The 18,251-nt window shown below is 39.7% G+C and overlaps 1 protein-coding gene across 3 annotated transcripts in view; it reads right to left on the bottom strand.

The window, feature by feature from the left end:
• The window catches only part of SHISA9 (shisa family member 9), a 184,359-nt gene that overhangs the window by 18,015 nt on the left and 148,093 nt on the right, over positions 1-18,251 (bottom strand). For all 3 annotated transcript variants that reach the window (XM_057407906.1, XM_057407907.1, XM_057407905.1), the window contains one exon: positions 2,820-2,975. In XM_057407906.1, coding sequence (XP_057263889.1) covers positions 2,820-2,975 — 156 coding nt within the window. The remainder of the gene's footprint in view (positions 1-2,819; positions 2,976-18,251) is intronic.

An 18,251-nucleotide genomic window follows, 5' to 3' on the forward strand; every position in this document is an offset into this window, starting at 1 on the left:
TCTAGGGTGTAGCTTTAAAATAGCTTCTTAGGGGTCAACTTGGCCTCAGTACCAAGGTATTGGTCATTCCCATTCAGTATAAATGCAAATTAATACACTTGCTTCAACGCAAATTAGTAGCAATGGCATTGTGTCTCTTGTTTTCACAAGTGCTTGAGTCCTAGGTGCTGAATTTAATACAGATCCTGAGCATGATCAAGATCACCGGGACTCGCTTCATTTCTATGAACTGAATTTTCACAGCATCCAGTCACTGAGGGATGAGTAGCTCACTTCTAAAATTAGAGAAACAAATTTTTAGGACATCTGTAATCCAGAAGAAAGCAGCTGTGTGGAAGTTAATTTAATACTGCCTCTGGTAAAGCATCCCTTTTTCAGTTATCTAAACTTCTTGCCACTCATGGACACATTATAATATTAATGTACTATAGCTACAGATGCTACAAAGCAACAGGAATGCTTCCTCCTCCACTCTCTCCTTCCCCTTAAAGAAGAGAATTAAGTGGACTACACCCAACCAATGGGATCATGCAGTGTAAGAGGCACTTAAAAGCATATGAGTTGTCTCAAACACATGGAGGAATATAGAACACATCTTTTATTACATTTCTGTTGTGGCAAATGAATCCACTCTCAAGCCACTATCAATGAATGCAAAGGAAAATGGACTACACTCATTCATTAACCTGCTATGGGGATGAGTAAATGCAGCTCAAACTTAGCATCTGAAAAATGCAATTGCCCTGTGACATGAACACCAGGTCAGGGTGAACTCAGTCTATGTCTGTTTGTTCAAAAGATGTTGTCAGGTTAAAACTGTATTGGTATGCCTGATGTAGGCTGGTTGCTATTTTCTCCCACAAGTCTCATAAAGCCAATCTGAACTTTGCAATATATGGTCTGGGTAGCTTGATGTCGGCGTGGTCACAAACCCAAACCTGGCTGGCATTATGGAAAAACTCTTTGTGATCTTGTGATGTACTCAAGAAGCATCCCTTAGGAGAAATCATGGCCTTCAGAGTCTGAAAGTGGTTATAAACTGAGCATATTTAACTCTTACTCCAGGCAGAAGTGGTGAGTGTATCACAGCTTCAAAATCTCTGCTGTTTTCTGCTGAAAGCTCTGGGAGGGGGTAGGGGGAGCAGGAGAGAGCAGAAAGGAAGGTTTGGGGGAAAGTATGGGAAGATGGTACAATCTTCCTGGAAGAAAATGTCCCTGCAAGTTATGTTTAATTTAGTTTAAGATTCTAAGAGGCTTTACGCAACTTCTGGAGTTGAAGTGCACAGTCTTTCAAGGTTGATTTAACTGCATGGTTATAATCTAGCTGCTTAAAAAACTTGTACTCAGACACCCAAGAAATATCTACATTCTAATTTAATAATTAAAAAACCTAAGTACATTCAGTGGTTCTTGGGCAGATGAGAGAAGGTTCTTTTAAGTGTTTCATCTCTCATTTTATTATGCTTAAGTACCTTTTAGCTTTGATGACTGGCTTGACCTAAATTGACATCTGAAAAAGAAGGCTGATATCAGTGCATAAATCTGTGACAATCACCACATCATTACACAGTATCACCTTTTGAAGAACGAATTATAAAGCTACTCTGTCTGAACTCAGAACTCAGCAGAATTAACCCTTGTCTTTTACAAACGGATTTAAAAATGCTACTTGCAACAATCAAAACCAGCAAGATAAAGCAAAGCCAAACTATTTGAGGTGGGGCTTCAACATACATTTTGTTAGAGGTCTGCTATCCTGAAGTTCACATAAAGGAATGTCAACTTGTGATGGAATATTTTTCCAGCATGATGAATACTATATTCCTAAGTCAGAATGTTCTCAGCTATTCTGAGGTTTTTCTGAGCTAAATAGCTCCGTCTGGAAATAGGCAGTGTGATACTGCTTTAAATTCAGGGGGAATGATGTTAACATCCATATGTGTAAGCTGAGCAAGGGTTAGTGGGAAGCTATGAATACACACCCCCCCGGTTTGTAATTTAGTGTTGCCTAGAAGGGCCTGAAATGTAAGGTGATAAAGGCTTTCTGTCTTCATATGGTGTGAGCAGATATTTACAGCCATTGAAATATACTACCAACTTATGCTTCCAATGGGAAAATTATATTGACATCTTACCCCACTATAGTCTTCCCCACCCCACCCCGTAACTCTTTCTTTGAGGATCTTCCCCTCTTTGTTTAAAATCATAGTATGATATTAATCAGTCGCAGGAAATAGCCTGATCACACTGTGATCTTTATTAGGAATTTTCTGATGCACTACTTGTTTGAAGTCATGCTGCCTCAGAACATTCCTCCAGTGACCTACTAATGCACATCTTGCAGAAAATGGGAAAGCTCTTACTTCAGAAATGTACAAGCACCTTCTCTTTTGGGAACTATTTAGCAGGTGTCTAAATTATATGCTTTACATTTGCAACACATCCGATGTTTTTCTCTCTCATTTGTTGAGACAGGTATAGAAAATACATACTGAAATGTATATAGGGAGGTATGTCCAGGGCATAAAGAACCCAGGCTTAACAATCTGCATGTACCAGGTGAAACCTGCTGATGAATGGTGTACAGTAGGTATGGAGGTGTTTTGGATGCATTTCTAACTACCTGCATGTGATCACCAATACTTACATGTAATTTTCTTACACTTCTAACTAACATGGTATTCTGTATTAAATTCTGTCAGGAATTAGTCTAGATAAGCAAGACTTTGTTTTTAACTTTGAAGCAGAATGTCAGCTGACAACAGCAAATACAACATGCTGCTCTGAAGGAGAAGTCATGCATCATGTTGCTTACTTACCAACTGCTTTTAGAGAGGCGTACTTGTTAAGCTCTTTGCCTGGGGGCTGTTGCTCATATGGGTTTGTGATCTGTCCCAGGCTGGGATATGAATGTTGATGTGCCATCTGAGGAAGGAGAGGAGATGTTGGCATGACATTATTCATCTGTGGTGCATCTGTATTAAAGAAAACAAACAAGCATTAAGAAAAAATAAACCAGTCTTAGGGGTTTAACATCATTATTCTGCACAGTTTAGACTGAATCATGAGATTTAATGAAACAAAACACTATTTACTATGAAGTGGGATTTTGAGTACAGCAAACCTGTACTTCAGTTAATTTCATTAAAGGATGACATATGATTATAGCAATATCTGTTAACTGTTGTATAAAAACTATTACCTTGGAACTAAAAAATAGGTTTTCAGAACAATTGAACACCAACACAAAGACTGAATTTGCTGCAGCATTAGGATACCAACCTGAACTTGAAGTTTATTCTGAGATAGCTTGAATACAGGGCAGTAGTATCACTGTCTCCTGCAGCTGAATAGCCAGGCTGATTTAATCAGGCAGGCTGCTACATATAAGCTTTTAATACCAGAATCAGCTTGGTTATTTGCACAGCGTTATATTGTGTTCTGTAGACATGCCCCACAGTGTAGAAAGTGCAATTTTGGCTAATGACCATCTTTAGGTAAATTCTTCAAAGCTCGCACTTTGTCCTTATGTTTTCTCCTTTTCCATGACAGAAACGTTATCACAGAATCACAAGATGATGACATTTTCTGTAGCAGACATAACTAAAAGCAGGAGCTAGTTACTGCTTATGTACAGTTCTATCACCGCACTCACCCCATATCCATTCTGGAGTTGATTTTATAGTAGAGAATATAGCCTGAATACTTTACAGGATGTGCCACAATTTATTAGTTGTTATTGGTGTTTGATTCCAGTCTCTAAAAAGTTTAGTCTGAATTGTATGCTGCACTCAGTTTGTAAACCTAAATTTCAACAGTTTTCAGTATGGTCAGCATATCTTTTTTTGCAGTCTTTTTCCAGGCTGTTTATTTGAGCTCTTTGGAGCTGATTGTCAATCCTAGAACCTTATCATGGCTTCTGAAATCACAGATGTGTGCATTTTTCTCCTGCAATGAAACCATGGTTCAGAATTGTGACAACACAGTATTCCTACAGCATCAAGCAGTGGCATACGATAAGGTAGAGAGAAAGCTGTGCACTTAGGCAAAAGAAGGCTTGTGGTGATGGAGTGAATGGACCACTCCCCAAGTGCCCCCAAGATCTGGTAGGAGCCAAATATTCCTGTAGTTTTCCAGGATTTTAAGGGAATTGAGCCACTTCGCTTTCCGTAGCTCATTAATGAAACTGAATTCATGAACAGGAGCTCTGAAATGAGTTAACACATTTACTGCTGGGATACAAAAGAAATCTTGAGGTGCTTTTAACTTTCTTCTTTACCATTATTGCTACCTGGTGCAGTCCCTGCTGTGCAGGCTGAGGCTGCCCTTGCCTCTGCAGGGCAATGTGATCACATCCTCCTACCTTATACATGCATAAATAAATCATGAGGGCACCTAGAGGCAACTCCAGAGAAACAGTAGAAGTGCTACCATCTAGTAACACTGGTTCTTCTTACTGTTACTGATTGGAACAAGCTGGTTGTAGATAGTAGGTAGAGCTGAGTGAGAAATGATCTTCCCATAAGAAAAATGTTTTTCTGTAAGTTTGTTTTCTTTGATCAAACAAATCAAATCTGAAGTTAGATTTTTTTTTTCAAATATTGTGTCAGATCAGAAGAAACATTTTGTTATGATTTCAAAATTGAATAAATAATTTGGCTCACTTTAAAAAAGAGAAATGTTATTTTGGATTGAAACCCAGAAATGTTTCTACTCAGAGTTCCTCCAAAAAGTATAGGAACACTTTTTGAATCCTTTTTGGTAGGTTTACCTTGAAAGGGTAAGTTTATTAAGTCAACCCTTTCACAGAAACAGTTGTTATTTTAATGAATTGCTATTTTCGAATAAACAGAAGCTCTCAGCAAGTTTCTGTTCAGCTATAGTACTCCATGACTGACGTAACTAAGTCTTTATTTTAGAGCAAGAATTCCTGAAATCCTATTCTGTTCCCATTCTGTCTCTAGATTACAGCTGAGGAAAGTCTCTCTCTAGTGGCTTGAACAATGAAATAGCTGACAAGGCTTTCCAAACCATCCATATCTTCCCAATATCTCTCTTTTCTGATTGCATCTACAAGTACACTTGAGGAGGAAGGCTAGCACAGCCAGGTAACAGGGCAGCTCTAAAAAGACCAGCATGGGTGGGACCCATCATGTAAGGAAGGTGTCAATCTTCTTCCACTACATCCACTAATTTTGTTTTCTGAGTAGAGCTAAATCTTCTCTTCATAGATGCTGCTACTATGAAGTTCCCTTGTGGCAATTCTTATTATTCCATCTGTCAAAACATCATGATTTCACTGTGATGAAACTATTGTATGCACCAGTATTTCTATGCTGTCAAAGTAAGTGACTTGCAGCTGTGGAGACTTGCAAAACTAAAGTAAATAAGGTATAGTTAACCATAACTGGTTTGTTCTATTTTTTTTTTAGCTATGTTTCTTACTTAGACTTATAATTTTTACTCAGTCATCTTTTGAAATGTAATGAAGAAAGTTACCCCAGAAATGTACTGGGGAAAATGAATTCTGTGTACTTCGGTTTTGTCCAGGTTTTTCCCTGGCAGACTATGTTGCTGGGTTTGGTTCTTTGAGTGTTTGTGAAGATGTAAAGAAACCTTTTTTCCATTTCCAGATCATCTTTGCTCTTTTGTCTTGTTAAAAGCCCAGAAATCTCCTGAATTATGAATTTCAAGCAATTAATGACAGCCATTCTTTCATTGCTGTAGTGACTGCACGATGCCCCTCACTCATACCAGATGCTTACACAAGACCAAGTCATCACATAGAAGACAGTTCAAATTACTCATTCAGTTAGCCATGAGCACAGAGTAAATTAAGCGAAAGGCCAAACTCTGGCAAAGTGCACTGAACTATATTGAAGAGCAGTTCCTCTTTATAAAGGGAATCCCATTGGAACAGACTCCTAGGGCCTAAAAGGAAAATCTCAGCCTGATACATACATTTGCCTAAATCTGAATCATAACAAGTTTTAGTCTAACTGGCTGTAACTGGTGAATGTTGCATTTGTTTGCAAGCTCACTGAACTGTGTGATCTGATTCCTTAGCTTTGGGTTTCTACAGGTAAGTGAGCAAATGGGACTTTTGGGGAGAACTTTGAATGGAAAACGTAAGTATGTTGTTTTCTCCGCACGTAGTTAATGTAGTGATGATGGGTAAATTCACCTATGTTTGGATGCTATTTTGGAAATGCTCATGATTGAAGTACAGTGTCGTGGTTTAAACCCAGTCAGGTAACTCGTTCACTCACCCCCCCTCTTCTTTACCTCCCCCTACTCCCGGAGGGACGGAGAGGAGAATCGAAAAGAATGCAACTCCCACAGGTTGAGATAAGAACAGTTTAAACCACGACAAGTAACTAAGGTATAACACAGATCACTACTGCTACCACCAATGATAATAATGATAAAGGAAATAACAAGGGAAGAGAATACAACACCTCAGCACCAGCCGACCGATAACTCGCCCCCCAAGCCCGACCAAGCTCTGACCGATACCTCCTCCAACCCTGCAGTCTCCCAGCCCTTCTGGCTAACTCCCAGTTACATCCTGGGCATGACGTGCTGTGGTATGGAATACCTCTTTGGTCAGTTTGGGTCAAGTGTCCTGTCTCTGCTTCCTCCCGGCTTCCCCTCCTCCCTGGCAGAGCATGAGGCTCACAAAGTCCTTGGCCAAACCAAACCATCGCTATCAGTTCTGTTCCCAGGCCGAAAGTCAAAACACTGCACTGCACCAGCTACCAAGAAGGAGAAACATGACTGCTACTGCTGAACCCAGGACATACAGTGGTATAATGCAAATCCTGCAGCGCACACACAGATGCGGAGTGTAAGTCTAACCACTGGGGAGAGTCCAGTCTTGGCTGTGAGCAACAAAGAGGTTTAAAACAGCACTTGCATACTCTGTGGCAATCTACATTTTTAACTAAAAAAGGCATTGGCCTTGTTAGTGTTCTGTTATATTTGTAAATAGTGGTTTGGTATCAGCAATATTGAATAGGAATTCTCTCAGGAAATAAATTTGTCTACAATGGCTTCTCAAGATCTTTCTGTGAAATTTGAGATTTTCCAATTTGAGAATTTGACTTTTTTTCTGAAATTGGATTAAAATAAATGTTAAATTTTGGGAAGCAAATAGTATTCTATTGGGTTATTTAAAGCATTTAAACCACAAGGGAGTGGTTTCAATTGGAAGAAAGTTTACCAAGAAAAATCCGTACTAGCTTTATCACTGACCTCTAGTGCCAAGTTAGGTATTTTATACTTCTAAACCAGATACTCTGTGATTGCTGTTTGCAAATAGCTGACTTCACTGAGTGGGAGCAATTTTAAACTGAAAGCTGTGGCTATGCTGATACAGTACTTTTGGCAGCCTGTCACCAGTACATTGTCCAGCACAGTATTCCATATAACCAGCTTCAAGGTGCCACTGACAATTTATGTATTTATTTTCTAAAAGACAGAGAATATGAACATTGCAGAGAGTCAGCAAACTGTTTGTGCTACAGCTTCTAGCAGAAACAGACTGGATTGGCACTGGTGTTACTGTCAAAAACCTGCAGTATTCACAACCTTTCTTATTTTCTGCTGAAGCAAACAAATAGGATGCCAGGCTGCTTCCTACCCTCCCAAGGCTTTGAGGAGTCATTCTGGACAAAGTATGAGTGGTTTGTTGTCTGTCTTCCAACTACCAGATCTAAAATAGGATTTTAAAAAAGCATGGTAGAGCTCACCTCACAAAAGCTGGGCAGAAATGAGACAGACACAGCCTTCTAAATGGCTCAGGCATCGGCTTCTGGTCACAGTTCTAGTAGTTGATGAAGACTGATCCTTACCATATCTCTGTGTTATCTTGACCTATTTCTCAGCCTGTGCAATTGAAACTTGTATACAGATGTCACAGGTAACAGCTTACTGCATTTTTCAAGTGAAAATGCTGGGGTTTTTGTTTTCTTTATTTTTTGAGTGTTTCCCCCTCTCCTTGATTGTGAATTGTGGAGTTACTTTGGTGTGTATCACAGTGACAACAATAATGTAGTTGGTTGCTGTAGTTATGCTACACTCTATCCAATTAAGATGGTGTTATATCTAATTTACGCTCTTCATTCAGAAATCAAGGAATGAGCATCTCAGCAATTATTAAATACAAACAGGAACCAAAGATGAAAACTCCTGACATACCTTGGGTATGAACGTGTTAAGACAAGGCAAAAGTCCCAAAAATTTTTGTTTGTTTGTTCTGTTTTCTGCACTGTTAGCAGAATATATTGTGCTGCTCACCTAGTTCGATTATTCTTGTCAAGGAGCTGCCAGGGTTATGGGAAATACTTGGGGTTAGAGGAAGATATGTCAGTAGGCTGCTAGCAATAATAAGCTTGTTCACTATGAGCCAACAACCTGCCATGAACATCCCTTAAGCTCAGACACTATTCTCCTCCTCTTCAGCCTCGGGAGTGAGAAACCTCTTCTGTAGTGCCTGGGGATTCACTCATTTCTGTGGCAATGGAGTCAGTGAAGTGGTGCTTCAAGATGGGGAGAATGAAAAGACTCCATAGGCAAAGAATGGAATCTATTAGTAAATGAGCAGTTACAGGCATGAGGAAAAGAGCAGTGAGACAGGCGATGCAGTAACAAAACAGGAGAGGGTGGGGATGGACAGGAATGCAGAGTGAGATTTTGCTATAAAAGCCACCTGCAGACATGCATACAAAAGAAATAAGAACAAGGCAGACAAAAGGACTCTGGAAGTCAGGGGGGGAAAGGGGAAAATTCAAAGCAAAATATAACAATAGCTGAGCATTTTCAGAATCTCAAGAGAAAAAACTATGGCCTGAACTAAATAAAATTGAAAATAACAGTTATGAAAACTGAGAGTGTGAGTGATTAGAGAATACCAGTACAAAATTGCTCCCTTCCCATCCGTAACTGCACTGCCAGCAACATGCATCTTTGTTTTGAGTGTATTATACTTAATTATAAGACATAGAATCATAGAATCATAGAATAGTTAGGGTTGAAAGGACCTTAAGATCATCGAGTTGCAACCCCTCTGCCGTGGGCAGGGACACCTCCCACTAAACCATGTCACCCAAAGCTCTGTCCAACCTGGCCTTGAACACCACCAGGGATGGAGCATTCACAACCTCGCTGGTCAACCCATACCAGTGCCTCACCACCCTAACAGGAAAGAATTTCTTCCTTATATCCAATCTAAACTTCCCCTGTTTAAGTTTTAACCCATTACCCCTTGTCCTATCACTACAGTCCCTAATGAAGAGTCCACCCATCATTGCATACTCATATTCCTACAAACCTTACCAACAGAAACTGCTGATGCCATTTCTGAAAAATCCCAGCTGTGATGAAAGCTGTGAGATTTTAACAACTAGCCTATGCCTGTAAACCAGCTCCTTTCAGACCCTTTCCTCCTTGATAATAAGACTGTTCTCCATTGATGGGACATTGATGAGCTCCATTCAGCTCATGTTGATCTGAAACTCAAATCCTTGGTCTATATACTTGCTTTTGATTGTCTGTGGTTGTCCCTGTGCAATTGAACTGACCCTCTCTGAGTTTTTTCTCTCTTTGTAGGTACTCAGTTGCCATTGTCATTGTCTTTTTATTTAGATTCTTTGCCCCCTTCAGTTTTGTATTAAATGTTGTGTTTTTAAAGGATACTTATATCCAGGGCATTGTTGCATGCAGGAGTATACAAGGGTATGCCAGGCAACAGCTGGTGTATCAGAATTAGACTGCACACTGTCATGGTTTAAGCCCAGAAGGTAAATCAGAACCACGCAGCCGCTCTCTCACTTCTCTCTCCTCCTTCCTCCCCCCACTCCCAGATGGATGGGGAGGAGAATGGAAAGAATGTAACTCCCACAGGCTGAGATAAGAACAGTCCAGTTACTAAGGTATGACACGAATCAGTACTGCTGCCACCAATAATAATACTAACAAGGGAAGAGAACACAACCGCTCACCACCTGCTGATCGATACCCAGCCCGACCCAAGCAGTGATCTAGCCCTTCTGGGTAACTGCCCACAGTTTATATACTGGGCATGACATGCTGTGGTATGGAATACCTCTTTGGTCAGTTTGGGTCAGGTGTCCTGTCTCTGCTTCCTCCCGGCTTCCCCTTCTCCCTGTCAGAGCATGAGACTCACAAAGTCCTTGGTCAGAATAAACATTACTGCACAGCAACTAAAAACATTGGTGTTATCAGCTCTGTTCCCAGGCTGAAAGTCAAAAACACAGCACTGCACCAGCTACTAAGAAGGAGAAAAATGATTGCTACTGCTGAACCCAGGACACACACCAACTAGGTAATGCACTGTTAGTGGACATACACACATACACTAATATGTGTGGTCCCTCGTGTTAGATGTGTGACAGGAGGGTGCAAGAGCCCCACTGGTATTTATATGCAACTTTTTCTCTGAAAGGAGTGTGGTTACATCTTACACTAGGGGTTATGCCCCAAAGCAGCAATCTTCTTAAACTCTTTGGTTTGCTTTATTGTTACAAATGTGCATGGTCTTGTTCTCCGCATAACCATAAAATGAAATTTCAGCTCTTGTTAAATTAATGGCACTCCCCAGCAGCATTTCCCCCAGACTAGTACAAGTCCTACACTGAAAAAGTATTCCTATCATCTAATCTGAATTTCTCTGCCGTGCAATGTAACTGATTCGGTACTTTAGCAGGAACAGATGCTTGTAATCTAGCTTCTGTAATGTTAATTATTTTGTATGTTTTTTTTTTTTCCCCTACTTTTCAAATACTTGTCTCTTTTCTGAAGTAAATAATTTCACTTCTTTCAATCTTTCCTCATCTGACAGTCTTTCCAAGCTTTGATCTTACTGTGGCCACTTTGCAACACTTGTACCCTTGCAATGCAGTTTCTGAGATGAGGTTCCACTCTCAGTAACACATGGAGTCATGTCATTCTGTATATAATGGTATTGTAAGTCATCCCTACAAGTCTGTCCTTTATGCTATGCAGACTTCTTTGTCTTCTCAACAGTGATGCCCAAGTCATGTGAGTAGTCATGTTTTCCCTAAATGTTACAGCTCTGAGACAATACATATTTTTCATGGCAGTTTATGCTAGCCAGTTATCTGCTCTGTCTCTGCATCATATCACAAAAACATTCTTGTAACACAGACAACCTACCCATCTGATCACCGTCACAAAAAGGATCTGAGATGAGTAGGATGGCATTTCATCCAGAAAAAAAAAAAAAATGTTTCTATTTAATGGAAGTGACAGTTTACAGTGTAAATGGCTGTCATCAAACATACTGCCTTGTGCCTTCCCCTGTCCTATCAAGCAATTGTAGGAGGTAGTCCCATGCTACATGCTGTACTCTTTTTTCTCCATCATGCCACTGAATACAAGTGTCTCTCGGCATACTGGCACATAGTGTTGTATGTTTTCTATTCACTTCCTACATGATTAACCTCTTGGTCTGTTGCTGTCTTCCATGGCAGAGGTTACATGGTCTTTCACATATAGATATCCTGAGGGGATTTCTGAGGAGAAGCTTTTTTCCCCAAAATAGAAAAATGCTGGACGCAGAAACATCTTCAATTGCACAGTCAGACTCAAAAAGGTATTAAACTCCTTATGACACAGTGGTGCTGGGGCTGTGCTGACAGCATGGAGCACAGGCAAGTGAAGTGTATCCCCTGCTGCAAGTGTTTATGAATCAGCAGGGTTTATAGTGCTGACTAGTGCCAAAATTCCTGTTGGTTCAAGTTGAAAATTGGCTGCGATAGGATGGCACAGTAACTCTTAGCACCTCGTAGATCTAATTTGAGACACTGATGAGCAAGGTTATTGTGGATGCAGTCTTTATGAGAAAGCATTACAGCAGGGAGATTCATGAGCATAATGTCACTCATCTGGACATGGGGAAGAAGGTCAAGGAGCCAGGTCACTAAATCCACAGTGCTCTGCCTTTGGTGTGTAGGAAGATTGGTAGTACTGTGGCAAAAGTGGTGTGGGGGTCCCCTGCCATCTGAGTCCAGCCAGGAAAGTATACACAATGTTCCTGTAAAAGGACCTTTCTCTTACTAATGCAATGTTACCTGTTCATGTTTAAATCCATGGGAATACACATATAGGAATCTTATGCCTGTGAGTTCTTCGGAACTCTGTTCAGGTTACAAACTGGGAAGAGACAACAGCATCTTTGTGTGTCAGTTAAATTCAAGACCTCGTGACTGAAGTTCCTCACTGTCTTCTAGATGAAGTCTCCGATGCTGTGAGGTCAATTCTCTGTGGTTGCAGTGATTTAGGAGATGGGGGTCTTCATCATGTTTCAAGTTTTGGTTCCCTGTTTCTAGGTTACTAGACTCCAAGTGTGTAGGAGCAGAGTTCTGTGAAATCAGTTGGCTGTTTTACTGCCATCCGAGCGGGTGGGAGGGTGGGATATCACTGGCCTTGTGACTAAACTGGCTGGAAGCCTCTCTTCTGCTTTCCATCTCCCTTGGGCTCTGTGCTGTACTATTGCACTCACATTTTTGCAATATTTTCTGGGCTCTTGCTTTGCACAAGTGCTACAGTCTGAAGTTGATTTTTCATGTAGCCTTTTATTCTGTGACACCACATCTCCTTTTATGAAGGTTATTTGTGTCCTCTGAAAGTTTGCTTTTCCTTCGTAATTACTCACAACCTGACAGACTTATAATCCTCTGATAGGATTTGAGACATTGTAATCTCTGGAGCAACCTATTGTGGCTTCACAAACGAGGAGGATTATAACCTCTAAGATGGCAATAAACAGATGAACTCTTGAGATATCAAGACCCTGCTTTCATATCAATTTCCAGTGCTTGAGTTGCGGGAGGGCAGGGAGCAGTGCTGGGTTCTCCCTCCCACCCACATTTCTGGTTTTCTTCATCTCTTTTTGCCTCAAGTAACAGAGTTGAGAAATTAATTAAACCCACCAGTTATACACACTTTGAGCACTGCAAATACCCTTAGCTATGCAAATTAAGAAAAGAGAAATTCAGCAAATTTGACTTACACAACAGATTTTTTTTTTCCCAGCAGAATGTTCATTTTCCATAAGGCATGAGTTGTTTTACAAATCAAACACTTTTGTACCTTTTCACAGAAGTAGAAAGAGTCTGCTAAGAAGTACCAGCCAGCTCAGATTCTTTATTTTGCCAGTTTTGTCTTTCACTGAAATTACTTTCCTTCCAAAAATTAATATACTTAATGGGAATGTGCCTATCATAATATTTATTCTGAATGTTTATATGCCTTGTTTATTGTTTTCTCTTACCATAATGGTTATTGATGACCAATAAGTGTCAATTTTTATGCAGCTTTTATACAATTAAAATTCCCTCACTTCAGGCATTCCACCAGTTTGTCAGCTGTCCCAATATACCAACTCGTTAGGAAAAAACTAGACAGTACAAAAATTACAAAAGCAAACACATTACCTACTTCATGTCATTGTTATTTGCTCCTATGTCCAAGCAGTAACTGAGTGGTCCCCTGTGTATAGCTTGTGGGTGTAACAAATTGCCTGCAGGGTACTCATGTTGATCGTTAGCAAAGGCAATTGAAGAGTTAAGATTTAAGGTAGAGGTAAAGTCGGAAGGAAGCTGCACAGCATTATTCTACTTCAGTCAGCAAAGGCTGAGGACAATCTCACTAGCTAATCATCCAGCTAATGTGAGGCTGGAGAAACACTTCACTTAAGTACCTATCTCACCTGGGCATATCCCAGTGGCACATTCTGTCCTGATATACCTGATGCAGCAATGGAGAAGAGTCTCTCTAGAGGTGAAAATATATCAGTGTGCTACAGTGAAGCTGTAATATCCAGTTATGGATCTCTTCTTTGTGAGCCACATGTGCAAGTATTATTAATGGCAATGCCATTTTTGTTTCGTTAGTCTGGGTAAGGTAAACAAAACGCAGAGAAAGAATTCAGAAGGTTGGTGAGAATTAGAGTTCTGTTCTCAGAGAAATAGCCATAATTTGTTATCTTCAGAATAGCATAGAACACAGTTTACTGATTACGGGGTAGGATGCATGTTATCTTGTTACATAGAATCATGGAAAATACAAATGACTGGCTTTTCAAGAGATCACCTCATTTATTCCATGCTCATCTCTGGGAGGATTATCTGTACTTTTGGTAGGTGTTACTCATGCTTTTAAAAAGCCCCCACTGAGTGACTCCACAGCCTCCCTGCACAATCTGGTCCAGTTCTAATGCTATTACAGTGGTATCCTGACCATTACAGAACTTGTCCTATATTCTGTTTTACATTTTCTCTAAGGCAGTTGAAGTCCATTAGTTCTCTTATTCTCCAGGGATATGGAGATGATTACTATCCCTTATGCTGCAGCATTTCATGCATTCAGAAGTCTCTGCGCTGCTAAAAAATAGGAATGCTTTCAGGCTTGTCATAGAGAACCGTTAGATGTCTCAGAAACTCAGCCTTTCTGAACATATCCCCCTTGAGGATTGACATTTCATATTCTCTCATATATCTCATATCTTGCAGGATCCCTACTTATTTATGCATCCTAGCATACCATTTGTTCTCTGGCATCAGCATGGTGATCCATTTCTGCCTTCAAGCCCCTGAATTCCAGAAATCCTTTTATGTCAGACTGCTCTTTACATCTCATTCTTAGCCTGTGTTCACTTAGGTTGTTCTTATACATAGAACATTGTGTATCATTTAATAGGATACGCTTTGTTTTTTCACACAATTTTCCCAGCTTTTTAGGATCTTTCAAATTCCAATTTTGTCCTTTGAGGCCTTTGAAACTCTTTCCAGCTTTGTGTTGTTCACAAATTTGATTTGTACTTAGACTCTGTTCCACTGTCCTCCTTATTAATGAAAGTATTGCACAATATTGGAGACATGAGAAATCCCTGCAGAACTCTGTTCAGTATATCCTTCCATTAAAAAAAAAACAAACAACCAAAACATGAGCCATTGGTGGATTATTCTCTGAATACAGTTTTTAGTCCATTTTTTGCCTACCTGCTAGAAACAGATCCTGAAATCTTATTAAAAATCCAGATTTGTTATATCTACAGCTTTACCCCATACAAAGAGCCTGTTACTTTGTTGTGGAAGGAAATTGTTTAGGTTTAGCTCCATTTGTTTTTGACAAAACTCTATTAGTTGTTACTCTTTACCATGTTTTGACTAGATCCTATAAGAAGTTTGATGAATTAACTGTTGGCTTCTACTCCTTCCTCCCTTCCTGTCCCCTGTCTCTTAATTAGCAAATTGAATTATTACTAAATTATTTTGATTGTGTTCTTTCTCCTCTTTTAAGGCTTGACAGCACCTTTGTTTTTGACAGTTTTACAGAACTTCATCCGTTGGGGGAGTTCTCTATGATGATGGCATTTAAAGGACTCAAGACCTTTTTCTAAGTGTTCAGGATGAATTCTTCTGGGCCATTGAGTAGAAACACGTTATAATTTTTTTCTAAGTTCTCTTGAATCTGCCTTTCTGTCCTCAGGTGTGACCCCTTCCTTTTCAGATACTTAATTTGGGACAGTTGCTTGAAACTATTTTAATGAATGCTGAGACATCATCTTCTAAAAGGGACGATTTGACTCTTGTAATCTTCAGGTGTTAGCTTTGAATAGCTAAAAATCAAACAAAAATGAAGTCTCCTCGAGTCCTATATGGTTCTCTTTTAATCAACACCAAGACTTTCATAAACAAGCGTTTATATGAGCCACAGTAATTTGAGTTGGCCTTGTATGTAGAATAATAGTTTAACATTTAGCTGCTTAGTTATGATGTGTTCCACATTGTTATTTCAATAATTGCTAAAATCAAATTATTTTCTATTTAGATAGTATTGTTGTACCCAAATATATGCACAAGATTTTCAGGGGAAAAAATTAGGTGAGACAGAACATCAGACAAATAGCTGCTTTTGAAAAAGAAAATGCTATCTTTGGAGGGGAGATATGGTATATTTCTAACTTTGCTCTTATTTTTAGCCCATGTAATTTTCTTCAGGCCTCTGTAGGGAAACTTGAAATATAATAATGCAAGCAAAGTAGTCTAGATCTTGTAAGAGTAAATGTAGAGCTGCTAGATGTCCATCTCATTTTCTTTAAAGCAAATAATTTCTAACCATGCAACCTAGCAAAGAGTTTACTATGGTACCTTGTGGATAGGTGGTGTGACTACAAGTTACATATCCCGTTAAGAGAGCTTGACATTCTCACCAGAAAGACAACATCCTTAAGTTCCTGTATAACTTAAGAGGCATTGGAAGCCTTGTCAGCTTCCAGTGTTCGCGGGTCTTTCTAGTCATGGCATTGTACCAAGAGTGTGACAGATGTTTAGGTGGTAACTCTTGCTGTGTACTTGACATTGGTCACAAACCAATTACTTGTTTGTAATATTCTCATTACTCTCAAATGGTTCCTAGTGTAGCCACTGATGAATTTCAGCAAGAGGTGAAATAACTCTGTTTCATGCTTAGGCACTAGAGACAGAAAGAAAGAAAAAATGGAAAAAAACAGAATTTAAAAAAAAACATAAATCCTTTTTGCCCTTCAAATTGTGAATTTCAGAACCTAGCATGCGAAACAATGAAAGAATATCTGCCCAATTTTTCTTGGAATTATCACCCAGGTATTTACTAGGGGAAGGGACTTATTCTTACTTTAAAATCTTACTTTAGATGACAGTTTTGAAAGGAGATGATTATAATATTACCAGATGCCATTTAATTTTACCGTTCTTAATAATCGTAAGGATCATTCAGAAGTATACTGAGTGACTTCAGCTTCCTGTTATTTGATCTTCCCTACTGATGATGTACCTCTCGACATATTGAAGGAAGTGCCAAGTAGATATGAGGGCAGAGGAAAAGGAGGACAGAGAAAACCCTTCCACAATTAGGACATAGGCAATCCTGTATCAACAGAAACTTTTATTTTCCTTTTAACATTTCAGTACTGTTCCCATTCTATTTTGAACCTTCGGACTTAAAAGGCAACTGCAATAGCTTCTATCTCAGCCCCCATGTTATTTTAAGAACCTCTTATGTGCAATTTCTGTGATCAATAACGTCCGTGCACATACACTGACGTGCAGCATAAAGATGACCTAGTTCTATTTTTGCATTTTAACAGCCTTTTGTAGAATGGTAACTCTACTGTTAAAGGGACAATGATGAACAGACCTTTCAATAAAGGAGAAAATCCTATTGCTTAGAAGAAGCAATTCCAGTGGCTTTTAAAAAAAATTCAGCCACCTGAAAAGAAGTTGAGGTTATCCATCCTATTACCACCTTTTTGCCAAAATGCAAACATTTTCTTCTAAATAGTTGTTACTGAAAGCAGTTACCAAAATAACTGCAGTAGGCTAGGCACAGGTGACTGTTCCTCTGAGAATAAGTCATAGTGGGTTGTGTTATCATACCAAGTTGCCTAGTCAAGAATACTCTTCAAGATACGCAGCTGACAAGAAGGGAAAGCTGGAAAAAGCCTCCACCTGTCCAGTGACGGAAATCAGAATGCATTACTCCTGTAAGGCTCAGCACCTGGGATTGTGTGAACTGTTGTGCTATGGGCTGTAGATATACTACTACACTTCTCTTTTTTAGTGCATACTTAACGTTAACACTGCTGTTCTCAGTGCTGCATGTGTGGCAGCTAAGGCCCTGTTGTCACATTAGTGTCCTGAGTGCATGTGTTCTGCGCTTATGCACCTTCTTCATCTTTCCCCCTGCTATGCCAGAGGTAAATCTAAGGCCTGGGGTTCTTAAAACTGGAGAATTGTATTGTGTCACCAGGTTTCTTTCAGAGCCTTTTCTTTCTTTATGCTTATTTTTGTTCTACATTATCCTAAATTAGATCTTTTTCTGTTTCTCACTCTTCCCCTTGATCTGTGCAGGGAAATGACCACTTGGCTCTGTGGCATCTTCACCAATGTCTTCACCAAGTTTATAGCTGTCTGTGCTGAAAACCACCCACATTGCAGGTATCTGTACTAGCTCAGAGAGGAAGGAATAGGATATGAATCCATGAAAACATCTTCAGCTTAAGCTTCAGTCCTCACCTTCACCTTATGCCTGGAGAGCCAAGTTAACTGGTTCTGGAGCCATGCTCATCACCTGCTCTGTCTCTTGTTCCTTCCAGTGGCTGCATTTAAGGAGACAGTTACAGCAGGAGAAAGATACAGTGTTGTCTCTGCATACCACACAGGTTG

The sequence above is a fragment of the Pezoporus wallicus genome, unplaced genomic scaffold (assembly GCF_028554395.1).
Source record: "Pezoporus wallicus isolate ANWC-B61680 ecotype Strahan unplaced genomic scaffold, APGP_CSIRO_Pwel_v1 contig_4012, whole genome shotgun sequence".
Classification (NCBI taxonomy): domain Eukaryota; kingdom Metazoa; phylum Chordata; class Aves; order Psittaciformes; family Psittacidae; genus Pezoporus; species Pezoporus wallicus.